Genomic DNA, 17,599 nt, shown 5'->3' with positions numbered 1-17,599 from the left:
GCTGCAAATGGAGGACTGCGTTATCAGGTAATCATTTACTACCAAACAGGTCTGCAGGGCAACGGCTGCCGCCCAGATGGCGCAGGAACTCGGGGGGTCGCAGAAGCCGAGGGGCAGCACTGGGCAGTGTCTCTGAAGCCAGTTACGTCCAGTCACAATGAACTTTACTGCAAGGGTAGACCTAAACTGAGGTGCCATTCTAATATATCCATCTTGGAATATATTCCTGGTCCCTGTATTCGGTATACAATTTGCCAGAATACCTGTGCATTATTACTGAGCTAGCAGAAGGCAATGTTAATGTCTGTAGGACCGATTTTTTATTATAAAGCCATTTTTTGTGTTTAAATATACTATCAACATAGTCTGTAACATATTACAAATACCTTGGAAAAAGCAGATGAAAGAAACGCTTGACACACAAACTGGAGAATTAAACAACTCTGTTTCTTCAGTTTCTGTGCTAGAAGAGAAGGATAACGAACTATATTCAGCTGTCAACCAATGAAAAGAAACTTGGTCAAAATTTCAGAAGGATAAAGTATTTTATAAGTGAAAACTCTATGATATTTCTGTAATGAAATTCTTGGTCAACACATCTTAAGGTGTATTTAACATGACAGATTCCTGCTAATGCCCCTAGTTATTCAGTGCATGTTAATTTAATGCAAATATTCTATTTTTCACTGAATGTTGCTAAAATACAAGACAAAACCTTTAAAGGTAAGCAATCAGCAAAAACCCACACCATTATGAACTACCAGGGTGAGTGTCACCTCACAAGCATAAGGAAAAAACAGACACAAAGTTCCGCTCGTATGGAAACACCACTTATGCAGTCCACCCAGTGATCTTGTACATCAGCGCCCTCAAAAGCCTGGCTTCGCAGGTAACTGTGTTTTTCCCACTGTGCATCCTCTTCTCTTCAAGGGGCTGCTCAATGACAGCGGGGATGTTTCTTCCATACAGTTCACACTGCTTCAGAAACTGAATGCACTCTTCAATAACGCTGTCACGTAGCATGATCATGTGCTTGGACATGTTCTCTAGCAAGGACAGGAAACACCGTTTGGCATAGTACCATGTATCAGTGCTCAGTTTTTTGTTATATGGCTCCAGGCTTTTAATGACCCTCGAAATACCGAACTCATAGTTTCCCTTCACACAGTAGAGGGTACCAATGACCAGATTGACAATGCAAAGATGGTAGGTATTTTTATCAGGATTATCATAGGACAGCTGCTCTTCTCCCTTCTCGATCTTCCTCATCAGTTCCTCTGCGTCTTCGTTCTGGCTTGTCAGGATGTAGGAAACGCAGAGGTTAGCTAACACAATGGCACTGACGTGGAGAATGTTGTCGTAGTGCTTTTTAACTATTGGCTCATAGAAGCTAATAGCCTCTTTATACTTGTTCTGCATGAAGAGCACGTGAGCCACATTGAGCTTCCATACCTCGTGCTCGTTACAGAACTCTACCGATTTGCGGAAAATCTTTTCTACCATTGCGTAGTTCTTCATGTCCCAGTAGATCTTTGCCTGGGCCATCAGGACAGGCACATATTTATCCAGAGTCTCATCATACTCATTAACTGCCTTTTTTACAGCTTCATCATCCCAATTTTGCCTAGCTTCCTGTACCTGCTTTCTGACCTTTCTCAGCTGCTCGGTCAGTGTCCCTGCTGAATCATCTAGCTTGTGGAAAGCCTCCTCAGGGGCAGTTTGACAAGTGATAATGGCATCCAAGAAGTTGTACAAGTAAGGTGTGAGCAGTTTGTAGGTCAGATGGGCATTCTCTGCCAGCACATCAGCTGCCAGGTCGTAGTACTGATGCTTGCAATAGAGGAGTAGCAAGTTTCCAAAAGTTTCTGGTGGACAGGGGTTCTGCAGCAGAAGAAATTGCAGTTTCTCAAACCCTTCAGTGGGCTGGCTGTCCATGTTCATTAGTGCTTGGTTGTGCAGCGTGACTGGATCCAGCTCCTCTTCAGCCCTCGGTGGCATATCTGTGAGCGCCTCTTGGGCCGCTTTCAGGTTGCGCAGTTGGTACTCAATGGCCGCCTTGAGGTTGAAGGCCTCCACGAGGGCCGTGCGGTGCAGGAGCAGAGTGTTGCCGACGCTGCGGACATCGATGCCCTCAGTGGTCATGCCCACGCCGAGCTCTGGGTGCTGGTGGATGCCACGCTCTATGATATCGGAGATGTGTTTGAGGGCAGGGGCATACTGCTTGGCCGCGTAGCAGCACAGCGCCGTGTTGTAGGACAGCTCAGGGCTGTAACCCAACACTTGCATCGCGCCGACAAACTTGCCGCTGGCTTCTTCGTGCCGCCCCTGCTGGTACAGCAGGCAGCCCAGGTTGATCTCGGCCTCAGCCCGCTCGGAGGGGTCTTCGGCTGCTCCGGGGCCGCCGTCCGCAGCGGCAGCGAGCGCCTCCTCCACCAGGCTCTTGGCTGCCGGGAGGCCGCCCTGGGCGTAGTGGATGGCCGCCTGGAGGCGCAGGGCCCGGCCCTGGTAGGCGGGGATGTCCAGCAGCGGGCTGGCGGCCCGCAGGGCCTCGGCGTAGAGCCCGGCCTTGTAGAGGGCCTGCGCCTGGTGCAGGCGGTACGCGTCCAGCTCGGGGTGCAGCCCCACCAGCTGCTCGTAGCACTCGGCCGCCGCCGCGAAGTCCTGCAGCTGGTAGTGGCAGTAGCCCAGCAGGGAGAGGCCGCCCCGGGAGCGGCAGCTCTTCTGCAACTCGCGGCTCAGCAGCGACACCGCCTCCCCCCACCGCCCGGCGCCGACCAGCCCGTAGATAACGGCCGTGTACTGCCCGTCGGGCACCGGCGCGGCCTCCATCGCCGCTGCCATGGCAACGGCCTCGCCGCAGCGGAACCGGAAGCCGGGCCCCGCCGCTGCCATGGCAACGCCCTCGCCCTCGCGGAAGTGCTGCCCGTGCGTGCGGCCAAGGGCGCGGCGGGCGGCCGCTCACCCGGAAGCGGCAGCGGCTGCTGCGAGCGTGGTCACGCAGCGCGCGGCGCGACGGGCGGCTGGGCGCGGGGCACGCCGGGAGCTGAGTGCGCGGCGCGGAGGCGTCGGTGAGCGGGCGGCCCCGCCGCCTGCCTGCGGGGGCCGGGTGGGGGCACTGGCCCCCGTGCTGCGCGCTCCTGCCTCCCGCTTCTCCGGCGGTCTGCGGCGGCCCCCGCGCTGGGCCTAGGCGGGCGCTGAAGAGCCGAGCGCGGGTGCCGGAGGGAGGGGGCGGCGGCAGCCGGTGTGTGCTGTTTTCTCCGGCTGCTGGGGTGTAAATGGGAGCTGGTGCCCGAGAAAGGAACCGCATCCTCAGTGCTGGCCTGACGTTTTCTGTTCCTGTTCGTGCTTTTATCTCCCGAGTAGTGAAACGGGCCGTTGAGCGACGATTCCAAATCAGCTCAAACAGGCCGCTGCTCCTGAAAACACGGCCTAGGCCTGAATGTTTGCCCTGTTTCAGTAACTTAGGCAGCTGGGAAGAATAAAGAGTGAAATGAGTTCATTGATTTTTTCAACTCCTTTAATTTATTTCTAAAGCTTATGTAATAGAATTTTAAGTTCTAAGTTCTCTTAAGCAGTAAGTGGTAGAATAAAAGCAGGCCCTAAGCTAAACACGCAGTCCTGGAACACAGGCCGGTATTTTATTGGTGTCTTGGGCTTTTTGAACATGAAACATCCCCTTCACAGCCTATCAAGATCCGAAGTTTGTTACAGCTGATGGAAGGAAGGATGTTTGTACCTTAGCTCCACCTGCTGGCTTTCCTGTGGCTTTAAAAAAAGGAATGATATGCCACTTCTCTGTAATTATTTCAACAACATAATTGTTCTTCGGAGGGATAACAGTATGTCTGGTATTACAGGCTGTGTAATATGTGTAATTTCTGTACGTGTGAATAGCTCTGTTAGAGTTGCCAGCCAGGTTTGGTTTGTGATCATGCCAGACTAATGCCAAGTGTGCCCAGCGAAGTCAGGTTTGCTCCTAGGAATGAGTGCTGCAAGGTCATGTTTCAAAAATCACATCTGGGCCACTCAGTTGCACATGTTTTCATGCTCTTCTATTTGGTGATTCAGTAATCGATAGATACAGCTCTGATTCATCCCATCAAGGTATTTTCAAAGAAAAATAATTTTAAAATCACAGCAAACCGTTAAAATGATTTATTATTTTTTTTGAGAGACCAATAAAACCAAGTCGTTAATTTCAAAAACATGCTTTAAAAAGCTGAACCAGCACTGTTTGATCTACTAAAGCAAAACAACGAGGGTAATGGTCTTACAATGCAAAAAGGAAAAGGATGCAGAAGTCTTTAAGTTACACATTTTGAAAGTCTGTAGGATCCACTTGCATTAGAACATACACACGGTATTTCTGTGCATGTGTCAGTTGTTTCCCATAGGCAATGGTTCAGAGCTCATAATAGTATTCCCTACACAACTGTAAGGCGCAGTGGCCAACATGCTTATCGATTGGTAATTAAATACAAGGTAATCCAAGAAAGAAAAGGTAACAAGCAATATACAGTATGTGTTCCAATACTGGCACACTCAAGTGATGGATATCTTGAGTCTCTCATTTCAGCTGTTTTATACCTCCCACTTCATTGTTATGTTGGAAACCATTCACATGATTTTACTCTTAAAAATCTTCCCTTTCTTTGACAAAGCTAATAAAAAACCTGCTTGCTCTACTTTTTCTTGCCCAGAACACTCTAAGCATTGGAAGTGTCTGTTCATATGTTTTACATAAGCTTGAAATAAACCTGTTCTAAAATTTCACTCGATGCGTAAACTATCTATCACTAACTAAAATTGTTTTAATTTTATGAAGGGAAAAAAAATATTTGGCCTGTAGACTGAAACACTCCTATTTTTCCACTAGGATTAATTCATCTAAATATTACAAATGACGTTAGGCACTGCTGGTTGCAGTTTTCAAAAATAGTTTGTGAGTACTAGTATTGGCTTTATTGATAACTACAGGCACGTTACGAGATTGCAGTGCACTCTAAGGAGGAGCAATTAGTAAGCTCGCTAGTCCTGAAAAACGCAGCTGCTGTACCGAGGACACCATCTGAAGGAATACCTGAGCTAAAATGAAACATGCTCCTCTACTCTGGGGCTATTTTCTGCAGGGCACAAAACATACTCATGATCTTCTCAGCAAGTTCCCTGGCCCTGCAGATAGTAGAGACTGGCTGTGACAGAGCTCCATGGGGAGTTCAGTGTCTAATTGCAACATGAGGCATCCCATGTCAACTTTTTGTGGGCTACTGCTGCCTGACCTTCCTTGTAAGTGCGATTCTGCTTCGGAGCAGGAGCAAAACCGTGTCCTGACAGAAGCAGCCATCTACATCTCGATCATGTTCTGTTGAAGCTGTTCTGTTCTGCCTGTAGGTCCCAGGCTGGGAGAAAGGCAAAATGATGGGACACTTTCAGGGGAAATTGTCTGATTTGACTACTCAGACTATGGCCAAAGACACCTCTTGGACAACTTGTTCTTAGGAGCTGGGAAACCCTTCTGTCTGAGCCACAGGAGAGCCTCTACCCCAGGTACTTCTCGCCTTGAACAGAGTTTGGTTTTCTGGCGGGGTCACAGTGTCATGTTGCAGGGGAGGGCTCTAATCCAGGAGGCTGTACGTACGAGCCCCTCCAGAGCTCTTCCACCAAAGCCTGTCTGCTCTGTGCGTCTCCCAGGAGGGAAGCAGAAATTGGGACTGTACACAATGAGCATCCTGTCTCCCTGCTGAGCACCTGTAAGGGGCTTTGGCAGGAGGGCAGGAGACAAGCCTGCTCCTGTGACTCCCCGTAGGCTGGTGGGGAAGGTGCACCTGCAGTTTGAAAGCCTGCTCCAAATCAAGTAGGATTTGAATGCCAGGCTCCTTCCTGATTACCCTACGCAATGCTAGGGCATTTATGGTTGGTGGGTTGGGTTTTTTTTGTGAGGAAAGGTTGCTTTTGGTAAGTGGTCTCACAGGCGGGAATCCTGCGTGGAATTACTTTGTGGCCCAAACTGTCTTTGAGGATGAGGATGAGGACCCAGGTCTTCTCCTGAGCATTTTCTGCTGATAAAGTGAGGGTCGCTGACCGGCTCCTGTGAGATCTCATGCCCTATAACTCATGAGACAAGAAACATGACCAAATTCAGGCTACAGTTAGCACTGGTCAGTAGGACACCTAGAAAAAAGGCATTGCAGTTGAACTAGCTGGAAGCAACTTTGGGGGAGAATGAAGCCCCTGTGACCCTACGGATGGTCCATGTGCTCACCACATTTTAGCACTGGAATAGTAAATGCAAGAGCCCTCATTCAAGGCCAAATTTCCACTAGCAGCTGGGGCGAGTAAGTGAGGACTTGTCTGTTGCTGAGGCAGACCAAATGTGTTGGGCATCTCCAGGGAAAGGCCAAGCAGCGCTTTACTAGCACTGTCCTGGGTAACGGTGGGTTCTCCACCCTCTTCTCCGCATGCTCTCACCTCTTGTGGACCTGTGTTTTATATGCAATCACAGAACTAAACTGTTTTCAATGTTTTTTTTTTTTGATCTCTCCTTGTGCAGTGGGCAGGGAAACACCTAAAAGATGGAGAATTCCCATTTAATAACCTGCGTAGTCATCACTCCTGTGCACATCTCAGAAGAGTTTGGCAAAACTGACTGAAGTACTAGGAAAATGTTTCCCTATCAGAAATAATGAAAAGCAGATATGATTTCTGGCTATCATGCTTGTAAACACTAGTTAAAAAGTGTTTTTCACCATCGTAAAATATGAGAAACTTGGAATATGTTTCTTTACTGTACTGCATGCTTCCACAAAGAATCTTCTTTTTCTTTAAAAAATGCATCCCTTTTGCGGGTTCCTAAGCTGAGTGTTAAAAAAAAAATTAGTATAAGATTTTTATTTATTTTTTTAAGATTGAGCTCTATCACTTTCAGAGACCGAACGCTGTTCTGAGATGCACTACTGTGCCGCTGCTTTCCCTAGGGTTGCTTCGTTTTGCCTGAGAACAATTTGATAAAGATCTAGCCGTGCTCTCTCATTTTCTTCCTTGTGATGGAGGAACAGAACCATAACATTAGTCAGCAGTTTCTGAATTTTGACCCACAATAGCAAAGATACAGAAAAGACAGGAGAAATAGATGGAGGCAATTACAAACAGTCACTTGATTGATGGTTGACATTGTTAGAGCTTCAGCGGTATGTCAGGTTGCGGTGGTGCTGGATCCCCATCCCTGCCGGTGGCTGTTGCCACGGGCAACAGCGCACTGAAGCCAAGAAAAAGGAGAGGAAATGAGGGGAGACGCAACCTTGGGGGAAGCTGTAGGGTATGCGCCATAAATTACGTTATACTTAGCAATATGCAATATCAAATTTGAGGAAATCTGTGTGTACCTGCCAGCAGTACTATGTCAGTTCCTAGTATCTGTTTCTCCCAGAATGTACGTGTTGTAAGTTTGGTATGGCTTGCTGCGTGCTACCCTGCGTCTGTCTTTATTCAGGGAAGAAAGAAGTGGTAGAATAGCAGAAACATTTCCATTTGGCGCATGTATTCACTGCTGTGCAGGCTGCATTTCTGCTCCTTCCCTGCTTCTTTCTGCTAGAGAAAGTGATGTGGTTCAGTTTCGTGCTAACAGATTGGCTTGCAATGGTACTGAAATTTCCAGCTATTCTCCTATACACATGATTAGGAGCACACAGGGTTTTTGTTTTGTTGTGGTTTTTTTTAAAGAAGTGATCAGCAGATTTGTTGTTTCTGTTTCATTATCATATTAGTCAGCTTTTCAGAGGCGCTAACGACTCACTTTTCCTTAGAAAGGAGGAAAGCTCTTTTTAGCATCTGGTCAGCGGGGCCAGGTTCTGATTTCCATTAAGCTGGTGCCAGTTCAAGGTAATGCCAGGTGTAAACAGAGTTTGGCACAGGTGTAAAACTAAGCTGAATTCAGCTTTAATTTCTGCTGCCAGACAACCCTATATTTAGAATCCCATTTTTCATGGAGTGCAAAGGCTTTTTTTCCCCTATGAATGGGAACTCGTAAGCACTGCAACATGACTCCTCGTGTGTCCGGTCATGCAGCAGAGAAAGCACCCTCAAATCATAGATCACAGTTTTGCTACCCTAGTGATCTTTGCACTAATGGAAAGAGACCAACTTTCAGGTAATACCAGCATCATCACACAGAACTAGACACGTTTGGCTTTGTGACCCGTCATGTTTGATTAGATTTTCATGAACACCTCTACCACAGACATCCACATGTAAGCCTTGACTAGTGCTGTGCTAGTTGTAATAATAGCATCTCAAATTGTACTGAAAGAACTGCAAGAGAAGTAAGAGGTAGTCAGTCCAGTATGATGATATGCTTCCTCTCCACCATTTCAAAATATGAATTTCAACCAGAAATTATACTGGAAAGGCTTATCCATGGTCCACTTTTCAATGTAATCTAAACCTGAAGCACAAGGCAACAGATTTCCTTTTTTATTTGTATTCTATTTGCATTAAAGCCCGTTAATCTTTTCCTTAGGGGACACTGTAATTTTAAAAAAATGAATGTGTTAAAGGAGCATTTTTTAAAAGAAAAAAAACCCCAAAACTCTTAAGATTACCGTGCAATATTTTGCCTTTATGCAAACTTCCCCTTGCTGAGAAATTTACTGCACTGTTAATATGAATTTCTCAGGGCAGCAGGGACAGGTTGGTGTTTTTAAAGATAATAAAGTTTGTTTTTAAATGTAGCAAAGGTAGGCAATTCTAAAGGCCCTGATCAATCACTAAGAAGCTTTGTTGTAAAAAAATACTTCTTTAGAATACAAAGCAGGCTTTTCAGAACATTCAGGCATAAAAGAGGAGGGAAGAGTGAGAAAGGAACATCACAAAAGCAGGCATAATTGATTCTAACATGTACTGAAGAGATGCAAAAACAACAATGTAATTACATATTATTCTGTTTTCCTGCAGCTCCTTGCATATGAATTGACCAGCTTGCATCCCAGTTCTGCTCTGTATTATTAATTTTATTAAGCTGTAAGTTCTTATATTTCAGTCTGTTGTCAGCTTTACAGATTTTTACAGCGGCAGTTGAAATGTAGCGGAGCTGAATGAATGCTTCTTGTGCTAAGTCTTCCGTGTTGCTCCAGATACCAGCGCAGTCTCACCGCAGGCCTTCCTTTTAGTCCCGCTAAGCCTCCCAGTAAAAGCAAACTATGCTGCATTCAAGATAATATCCCATCAATTAAGCACGTCTGTGAAAGCATTTCTTAAAAAAAATTGTGGGCCTAAGCTTACGACAGCCTTTCAGACAGCTCTTATCGTAAAGCGACACTGACATTTGCAGGCTTAATTTATGTCTTTGAGAGACATGGTAAAGCTAGAGGAAAAGGAGGTCGAGGATGCCGCCTGAGAAGAAAGTCTTTTTTGGTGCAGCTCTTCCCATTTACCTCTATTTACTGCCACGGAGTCCAGCATAGGCTTCAGTTTCACATTCAGCTTCACTAGACACTGGAAGAAGATTAAAAAAAAAAAAAGAGGATGAGAGAAAAAATATTGACAATATTTCCACTCCTTTGATGGACAGTCAGGGAGTAACAGGGTAAAAAGAGTTTCATCTGCACCATGCCCCACCCTCCTCGCCCCCAGCTGCAAATTCCTCTGTAGGTAAAGCTTATTGTTCCCATTGAGATCTCTTATCTTACTCCTTTTATGTGAGGCTTTAAGTAAGCCACCAAAAATGTCAGAAAAAGCACATAAGGTGGCCGAGTTGCTGCTCAATTACTGTAGCTTTCTTGTAATCCTTAAAGATAGTCCTTTTGAGGCATCCCCCCAGGTGCCTGAGGCTATCTGGTTGCTGGCATCTATGAGCAGGAGGTGCACTAGATGGATGACAAATTGGACAAAGCTGAAATAACCCTCAGATTCTCCCTAGTGCTAGATTCTTATCTCCTATAGACGAGTCAACCACAATAGTACTGTGCTTTCCAAAGCTGGCAAAAAATCCATTTCTGTGTGCTCAAAATAAAGAAAAAAAAAAGTTTTCTTTTTAGATTGCACTGAAATCACCTCTTTTCTACATGTCCAGTCCAGAGCTCACAGAAGCCAGTGAGAATATTTTATCTGGTTTCAGCTGGCTTTGAATCAGCCCCACAATTATATAATCCCCGCCCGCCTTTCCTAGAAGTTTATTTTACCTTCCTGTTTAGTATCAAATGCTTATGTGGAAAGACCACAAGTGCTTCACTTGTTTTTTTGTCCCTATATTAAAGAGAGACAGAACCTCATTAACAGCAGCACCCGGATGTGAAGAAGGGGTTAACCAGTTACCTCCCAAGTGGTCACGTAATGTGACCTTTCAGGACAGAGGAGTATTATTCTTTTGCAGCTTTTTTGATTAGCAAGAAGTGGGTTTTGCTGAGAGTTGGGTATCATGCTTTCTCTTGATAGCACGGGAACTACGTATTTGTCATTTGAAATAAAGGGTTGGTGCAAGATAAAAAAAAATGATAGAGAACACAGCAAAAGTTGTTCTGAAAATGTGCAGAAAATCATAAGGAAAAGAAAGGGGAAGCAGGTACCTTTGCAGTTGATAATTTTCATTATTTGCTTTAAATATCAGGGTTAACAGCGACCACTTTAAATGGTCCCCAGAGCCCAGAGACCACTAAAGAAATGGATCTTTTTATAGCTAGTCTGCAAGCCATGGGAGCTTGGTTGGCTACTGAAGTAAGTCTTGGTAGATTTTTAATTGAGCTATTACATTATAATTAAGGGTTAATGGCCTGATTTTAAGATGTGCTGAAAACTTGCAATTTCAGTTGACTTCAGTAGGAAATATGAATGCTCAGCACTTCTGAAAAATCACACTGTGAGAAACTAGCTGATTTGTGTGGAACTCGAAGCAAATCTGCTTGAAATTATTTCCTTTGAATATGGCACAGACTGAGCAGATAGATAATTTTGCAGCCTCGGGCCTGGGCTAAGAGGCAGAGTTTACTGCGGTCTCTGTCACATATAGTACTGCTCGCTGGCGCCAGTCGTTCGTTTGATAGAATGGACATGGATTTATAACATTCCCATCGCTGTCCTCAGAGCTCCCCATTTTTAGCTCTTTATTTCAGACCATTGTGTATTCCCCAAACCTGATTTGGTGGAGTCCAAAACAGAGGGGCAGTAATACATCATAAACACCTGAAGACACCTGAAAAGCTCACTGCTGCTGTCATTAGGACCCGCATTACCACTGCCAACTCAGTGTCTAAAGGTAGCACATTAGATATTCAACTCTTGACAGTAACTGATCAGATCCTTTCTGTGCAAAGCCAGTATCCATCCACTGGCAGTTAAGCTTGATGGTATTTCTTAAATCTTGAAAAAGTTTTCATGAAGTATTTTTCCAATATACACTTCAGATTTTAAAAAAATAATAAATCGGTGTTTAAAAAAATCAGTCTATTTCAAACATCTCTAAGCATACAGATGGCATTCTGCAGTCACACCCCATCACTCCAGGATCTGTAAGCACAAAATGCAGTACAGGCTGTTCCTGTCATAAATGCTATTCCAGCAACCTGTACCTGCTACAGGCGATGTAGGGGAGGAGGAGTTCGTTGGGACAGTGGACTCTCTCTCAGTATGAGTGCGCAGCCCTAGGCTGTGTGCGTGTTCTTTCTGTACTGTTTTGTTGCCAAGACTGACCACAAGACCGTGATGTTCTCAATCCTAGTGCCAGGGAGCAAGTGCAGGGGTCTGGGCATGAGCTAGTGCCATGCCAACCCTCCAGGCCTAGGCATTTGCCACGCTCTTATGGTAGGAGACAGCCCTCTCACGTACGGTGCCAGCAGGATTGTGAGTGCTTGAGCTGCTTAGATCAACTAGCTTTGCATCAACTACAGCAGAGACCAGAAGCCCAAGTAGATTGGGAATGGATTCAAAAAGCACTCAGTTCTACTGTGATCGCTGTATCTTATGAGCTGCAAACACATTTTAAATCCATAAATAAATATATGTATTTCTTAGAAATATATACCTAAGTGTGTATTACAGAGCCTAATAACCCAGGTGCAACAGAGGTTACCAGGTAAATAACAAGAATGGTTAACTAATAACATTAACTTTGATGAAGTAAATTAAAAGGAATATTTAAGAAAGAATAAACCGTGTCTTTAATATTCAGTTTTACCATAGCACAAGCAATTAATTCTATGGAATACTTACAAAATATATAGTGTAATTTTAAGAAGCTTTATTTTGTTACACATTAATTTAGATTAGAGATACTCGACAGTGCAGATTTTGCACTTGGTCTATAAAATGTCTTTATTCAGACATTGATTTGATGTTTAAGCCACTGCTTCTGTATTTAGTATCCTTTCACTTTGTGCCTCTTTCATTCTGACCTAGTCTTTTAATTAAATGAACGACTGTAATTCCTACGGAAATTAGGTTTTATTTTATTTTTTCCAGCTACCAAAGCATTTCAGTAGGACTTTCCTGATACAAAGTACACAGATTTTATTTCTGCTTGAGATGTAATTAAAAACTCATTTGATTACTATATATCTGGCCCTGTTTTAACTATTAAACTCCAGTAATCAATTTTCTTTTATGAAGCTTCTGGGAAATTATCTCAAAAGCAACACATTTCTCTCCCTTCTGGCAGGCTCTCGACCATTTACTGAATTACATTCATAGCACCTGTTCCTGATCCGGATTAAACCACCAATTTATTCCCAAAGCTATTCAGGTTTATTTAGCTGTAGCCTAGTCAACCTCCTGGCTGCAATTTTTACTTTCCATTTTATTGCATGAAAACCCCTTGATGTACTGCTCCTCCATGCCGCTGTTTTTGATGCATGCCTCTTACAAACAGCTTTGCTAGTGATCTCTCTAATTTGGTGTCTGGCTTCTTAACCCCCAATTTATTATTTGCTTTAGTAGGAAGAGGCTTGGTCTTCAACAGCTCTGTGACCTGGGGTACCACCACATAAACTCATAGCTCCAGAGACGCCCTTTTTTCTCGTGCCTCCTTGGTGCAGCAGGCGGGCTGTGGGCTGGTGGGCAGCCAGCCGTGTACTGGGGTGAGGGAACCCCTGCCTGGGGGAGTTCCCATCTCTCCACCTGGGACCTCGATGCCCACTTGCCGTCCTTCCACTGGAATGCAGCTGCCTTGCTACACAGCAATAGGTACAGGATTGGTGACCTTTCCCATTTTATCCCCTTTGCTGTAAAAGCTGTTCTTAATCGCAGAGTGATAAAGGGTGCTGGAGGAGTGGTCATGCTGGTGGCTGTGTGCTTCAGTGTTAGGAAAAGCCAGATACATTTGCAGGTCCCTTCTGCATCCATGTATTACCTCAGATGTGTGACTAAGCTGTTTTTCAGAAAGTCACTGTATAGCACTGACTTTTTCTTACCACCTTCAATAATTTAGGTGTCGTTTGTGACTATGTACTGCCCTGCTTACAGCATACTTTCACAAGGTATAGCTCCTCTTATATATAAGCTCTTCCAGTACAAGAAAAAGTTAAAGGCACTTCAGCAACACATCATGCACACCTGGGAGAGGGGCAGGGCTACCTGAAGAAAGAGCTCAAAACTGGGAGAGCATGAGATACTCAGAGGAAGCTATTTATGGGAGAAGGTAGGGAGAGGAGAGTGTTGGTTTTGTTTATTGGATATAGAGCTGTATTTCTTAGGTATATTTTGCTAGATAAAGCATAGAGAATGCAGAAATAGTAGAAGTAGCAACAAACCCTTTCAGGAAGATGGTGATGAGTAGCAGTGGAGGTATTTGTTGGTAGATTTACCTCCTAGGTTGAAGGGGAGAGAACTTCATCTGCTACATCAGATCAGGGGGAGAGAACTTCATCTGCTACATCTCCTTCATCTCTGGGAAAGGATGTTACCTGAATCAGCCAAGATGCAGCACAGATGTGGCCAGAGTCTAAACTATTGCTAAAGCAAATACAACATTTTGTTGTATTCTAAGACTAATACCAAATCCTTTTAAAGAGTAGCATGGTGAGCCTTACCTTACAAACACTGCAGGACCTCCAGAGTATATATTTTTCTTTTTTTTTAATTCCCACTGCCCCCCGCCGCCCCGGCCCTGGAGATTCTTATCCAAATATCGACCAATTCTGACCTTGCTTAACTTATGAGCTTTGACAAAATTACAGCTCATGGAAGTATGGTTGCTGGGCTAATATTTGTAAAGTAAGTTTATAGAATAAGACCATATAAATTAATTTTTATGACCAAGCACATATCAAAAAGTTATAGGTCTCAGTGTTCACTCTGCTTTGGAACCCAGTCGTTTGTAATGAATCACTTTTATTATGTAGGCAGTTTCTGAGTTGGAAGGTAGGACTAGTGACTGAGAAGCCATAGGGATAAATTCAGACCTGGTGTAAGCATATGAAGCATTGCTGAAGTCAAGAGAGTCGTGACCAGTTACAGCAAAGCTGAATTGGACTCCTGAGTTTTGCTGAAGTGGCTTTCATGTGAGAATACATAGGCCAAAGTTAAGCCATCTATCTGAAAGTCCTTGAACTTCAGTTTAGTTCAGATAAAAGGGAACCTGTACTGCAGTCATCCACAGATTTGATCTTCATAGTACAAATACTTGATAGAAGTTGTTTTGAAAAATCTAAAAGTATTTCTGTATATATGCCCAGGTACTAAAACCAAAAAAAACCTGCTAAAATTCTATGGTCTATAGGCAGAATATAGAAGATAAAGCGATACAGAGAATATCTAGGGATTAACTTCTATGAACCTTTGACTGTGTGCATATATGAAGTAATTATTTGCCCTACTGATTCAGGGCCATATTTAATCATTATGTTCCAGAAAAAAATTACTGTATTTGGGAGGAGGCTATGTTTATGAAAAAAAATAAATTACTGCAATCTCCTCATAGTTGAAGGAGACTTTGTTTTTTCCTTCTAGGGCTTACTGAGGAGGGGTCCAGGTCGTCAAGTATATAATGCATCAGTGCATGACTTTTGCATTTCTGCCAGGGCATTTTTTTCTGATGCCTAAAAATGTAATTAGATGAAATTAATGTACCACTAACTTCCCTGGCAGAAAACAGGAGTTTCTTTTATCTTCTGTATAGAAATTGTCAGCAGTGTGGAAGGAAGCCAGTTGTGACTGGAAAGGGATCTAATACATGCACAAGTGTTCAGCTTTTCCACTATGAATTAGCATTATGCTTCTTTCTGGTGATGGTACATTAGCAAGAATAATGCTGCACTCCTTTGTAAGTAAACACACATACTATAGAGGGATGATTATAAAGTAAGATTCTCCACTGGTAAAATGTGGCAGGTATTTCAGGGAGGAAAATACGTACAGAGCTCCTGGTAGCCAAATGTGCTCTGCCCAATAGCAAGCATGCTACGCTGTCAAAGGGAGAGAGTAATACTGAAGGAGTGGGTACCTACTGAAGTAGCTCAACTGATGTGTTGCTATAGTTGCAAATGATTCATCTGTTCATAATAATTTCATGAAACCAAGGGTTTGCTCAGAAGAGGAAGAGTTATTATTTCATAAACAACAACTTATTTGGCTCTGCTGTTTATGGTTTTGATTCTACATCTAAAGCATGCAAGAGACAGAATGCTTCTAACTCTTTTCAACATTTTAACCAAGCAGCTGATCTATGTCTTCTGCCTTGCTATTAAATGGATTTTGAAAACCTCTTCAAACTGTATCAGTCTCATATCCTTATTTAGTTCTTTGAATTTGCCCTCAGCTGGGAATTCTGCAGGCAACTGTGATTCTGTTGTGTTAAACACTTACTTGAAGCATTTCATCCATCATCATTTCTAGTCCTTTTCTGATGCAATGTAGTTTGTGCTTTGTCTTTCTTGAAAACTGAATAGCTGTTAAATTATCCATTTATCTTCTTTCAGATTTGCTGTACAATTTGAGTTCCCTCTATTGGCTGTCTCTTCTACCTTATCTGCCAGCTTTTCAGTCTACTTCCTCAGAACTTTATATACATTTCCATACACAACTGCATGTCCTTTGCAACACATTGGGCAGATAATTCTAAATAAAACAGTAATAGAAATTGTAGTATTATGAATTATTCACTTTTTCTTACAGATCAGGCTGAAAGCCTTTTGGTGAAGCTTAGCCCCGCTAGAGTCAATGGCGAATGTGAGGTGTTCTGTCTTCTCCCAACTATCTTTGCTGATGACCTGCCTTTTCAGTTGAGACCTTTTTGGCATGACTATCTGAGAAGTAAGTTGAAGTACTCTTGTTTGATGGGAAAAAGTACTCATTTCTGCTGTGTCCTGGTTTCACTGGCATTCGGTTTCAGTTTGTGGCCAGCCATGGTGATCAAGGCCCTTAGCAGTTAAACCCAGGGCAGCTGACCCTGGCTGGCCCACAGGTGTATTCTTTGTCATTAACATCGAGTTCACTATAAAAGGGAGGGCTTGCTAAGAAGAGGGCATCCTGCTCTCCTCCCTTCTCCATCTTTTCCATTGATTGTGATTCTTGGAGCAACTTGCCAGTGCTCTGCAGATAAGTACAGTTTTCTCTCTTTTGTGTTGTTGTTTATATTGATTTCTTTATTTCATTAAATCTGTTTAACTTCAACCTACAAGTCTCCCCCCTTTTCCCCATTCCCTTCCTCATTTGGGGAAGGGATGTTGGGTGATAGAAAAACTGTTTATTGTTTAGCCCTGGGTGTGGGCTAAATGAGGACATGCTGTCTCCTGAGCAATTTGGGAAAACTTGTAAATTCCTAAAACTGTTGATAGTAATACAATGTTTCATCAGTAATCTGACCAAATTACAAACATCCTAGCAAAAATAATGTTTTGTTAATTTCCAAAAGCAAAATGAATTCCTTCCTGCTCTCAGGAAACAAAAAAAGAGGATCAGGATCTTTGTGCCCATTTACACCCTCTGTAAAAAGGTGTTTGTGATATACTCATAGACACAAAAATTCTTGCTCTGCAACCGCCAAAACGATGCCTTTCCATATTACACCATGAAATAGCGACTGAGAAGGGAATTACAAATAAAAACATTCCTCCTTCTTTTCCTGTTATTTTCTTTCTTGTATAGCTCTTCAGAAAGGGTTATTAGACATTGGAATGGGCTGCCTAGGGAGGTGGTGGAGTCACCATCTCTGGATGTGTTTGAGAAAAGACTGGACATGGCACTTAGTGCCATGGTCTAGTTGACAGGGTGGTGTCAGGGCAATGGTTGGACTCGATGATCCCAGAGGTCTCTTCCAACCTAGTTGATTCTGTGATTCTTCACCTGTCTTCTCTATTAGTACAAAAGTAGCAGAAAAAAACAGACTCTTAGGTTAAGGGCATGAGTTAAGAAAACCAGTTTGCTGATACTTATTCCATTTCTGGAAGTTGTAATACAGTCCTAGTATCTGAATTTTTTTAAAGTTCAAGCGAATTCATTCCAGGTAGCCTCGTTTAGGTTCATCATTGGTAAACAAGCAACAGGCAATAAAAGTGCTGAACCTAGATGAGTTCCTGTTTCAAGGCTACAGAAAGATCCTTCTGCAGTGCCAAAATCTCCTTTCTTTGGGACAAACCCTTATTCCTAATGTAATCCTTAGCTACCAGCTCCTCTCAGC

General features: G+C 43.6%; 2 protein-coding genes across 2 annotated transcripts in view; both read right to left on the bottom strand.

Annotated features, from left to right (window-relative positions):
- Positions 1-371: 371 nt before the first annotated feature.
- On the bottom strand, positions 372-2,847 carry IFT70B (intraflagellar transport 70B). The gene has a single exon (XM_068408054.1). It carries the CDS (start codon positions 2,839-2,841, stop codon positions 832-834), a length of 2,010 nt encoding a protein of 669 aa, XP_068264155.1. The 5' UTR covers positions 2,842-2,847; the 3' UTR covers positions 372-831.
- A 6,480-nt stretch (positions 2,848-9,327) lies between these two features.
- The window catches only part of PDE11A (phosphodiesterase 11A), a 136,984-nt gene continuing 128,712 nt past the window's right edge, over positions 9,328-17,599 (bottom strand). Inside the window, exon 20 of the mRNA XM_068407919.1 lies at positions 9,328-9,489. Within this exon, the coding sequence (XP_068264020.1) occupies positions 9,328-9,489 (162 nt within the window). The remainder of the gene's footprint in view (positions 9,490-17,599) is intronic.

This window comes from Nyctibius grandis, chromosome 9, assembly GCF_013368605.1.
Source record: "Nyctibius grandis isolate bNycGra1 chromosome 9, bNycGra1.pri, whole genome shotgun sequence".
NCBI lineage: Eukaryota > Metazoa > Chordata > Aves > Nyctibiiformes > Nyctibiidae > Nyctibius > Nyctibius grandis.
This window is presented reverse-complemented; position numbering and strand designations above follow the sequence as displayed.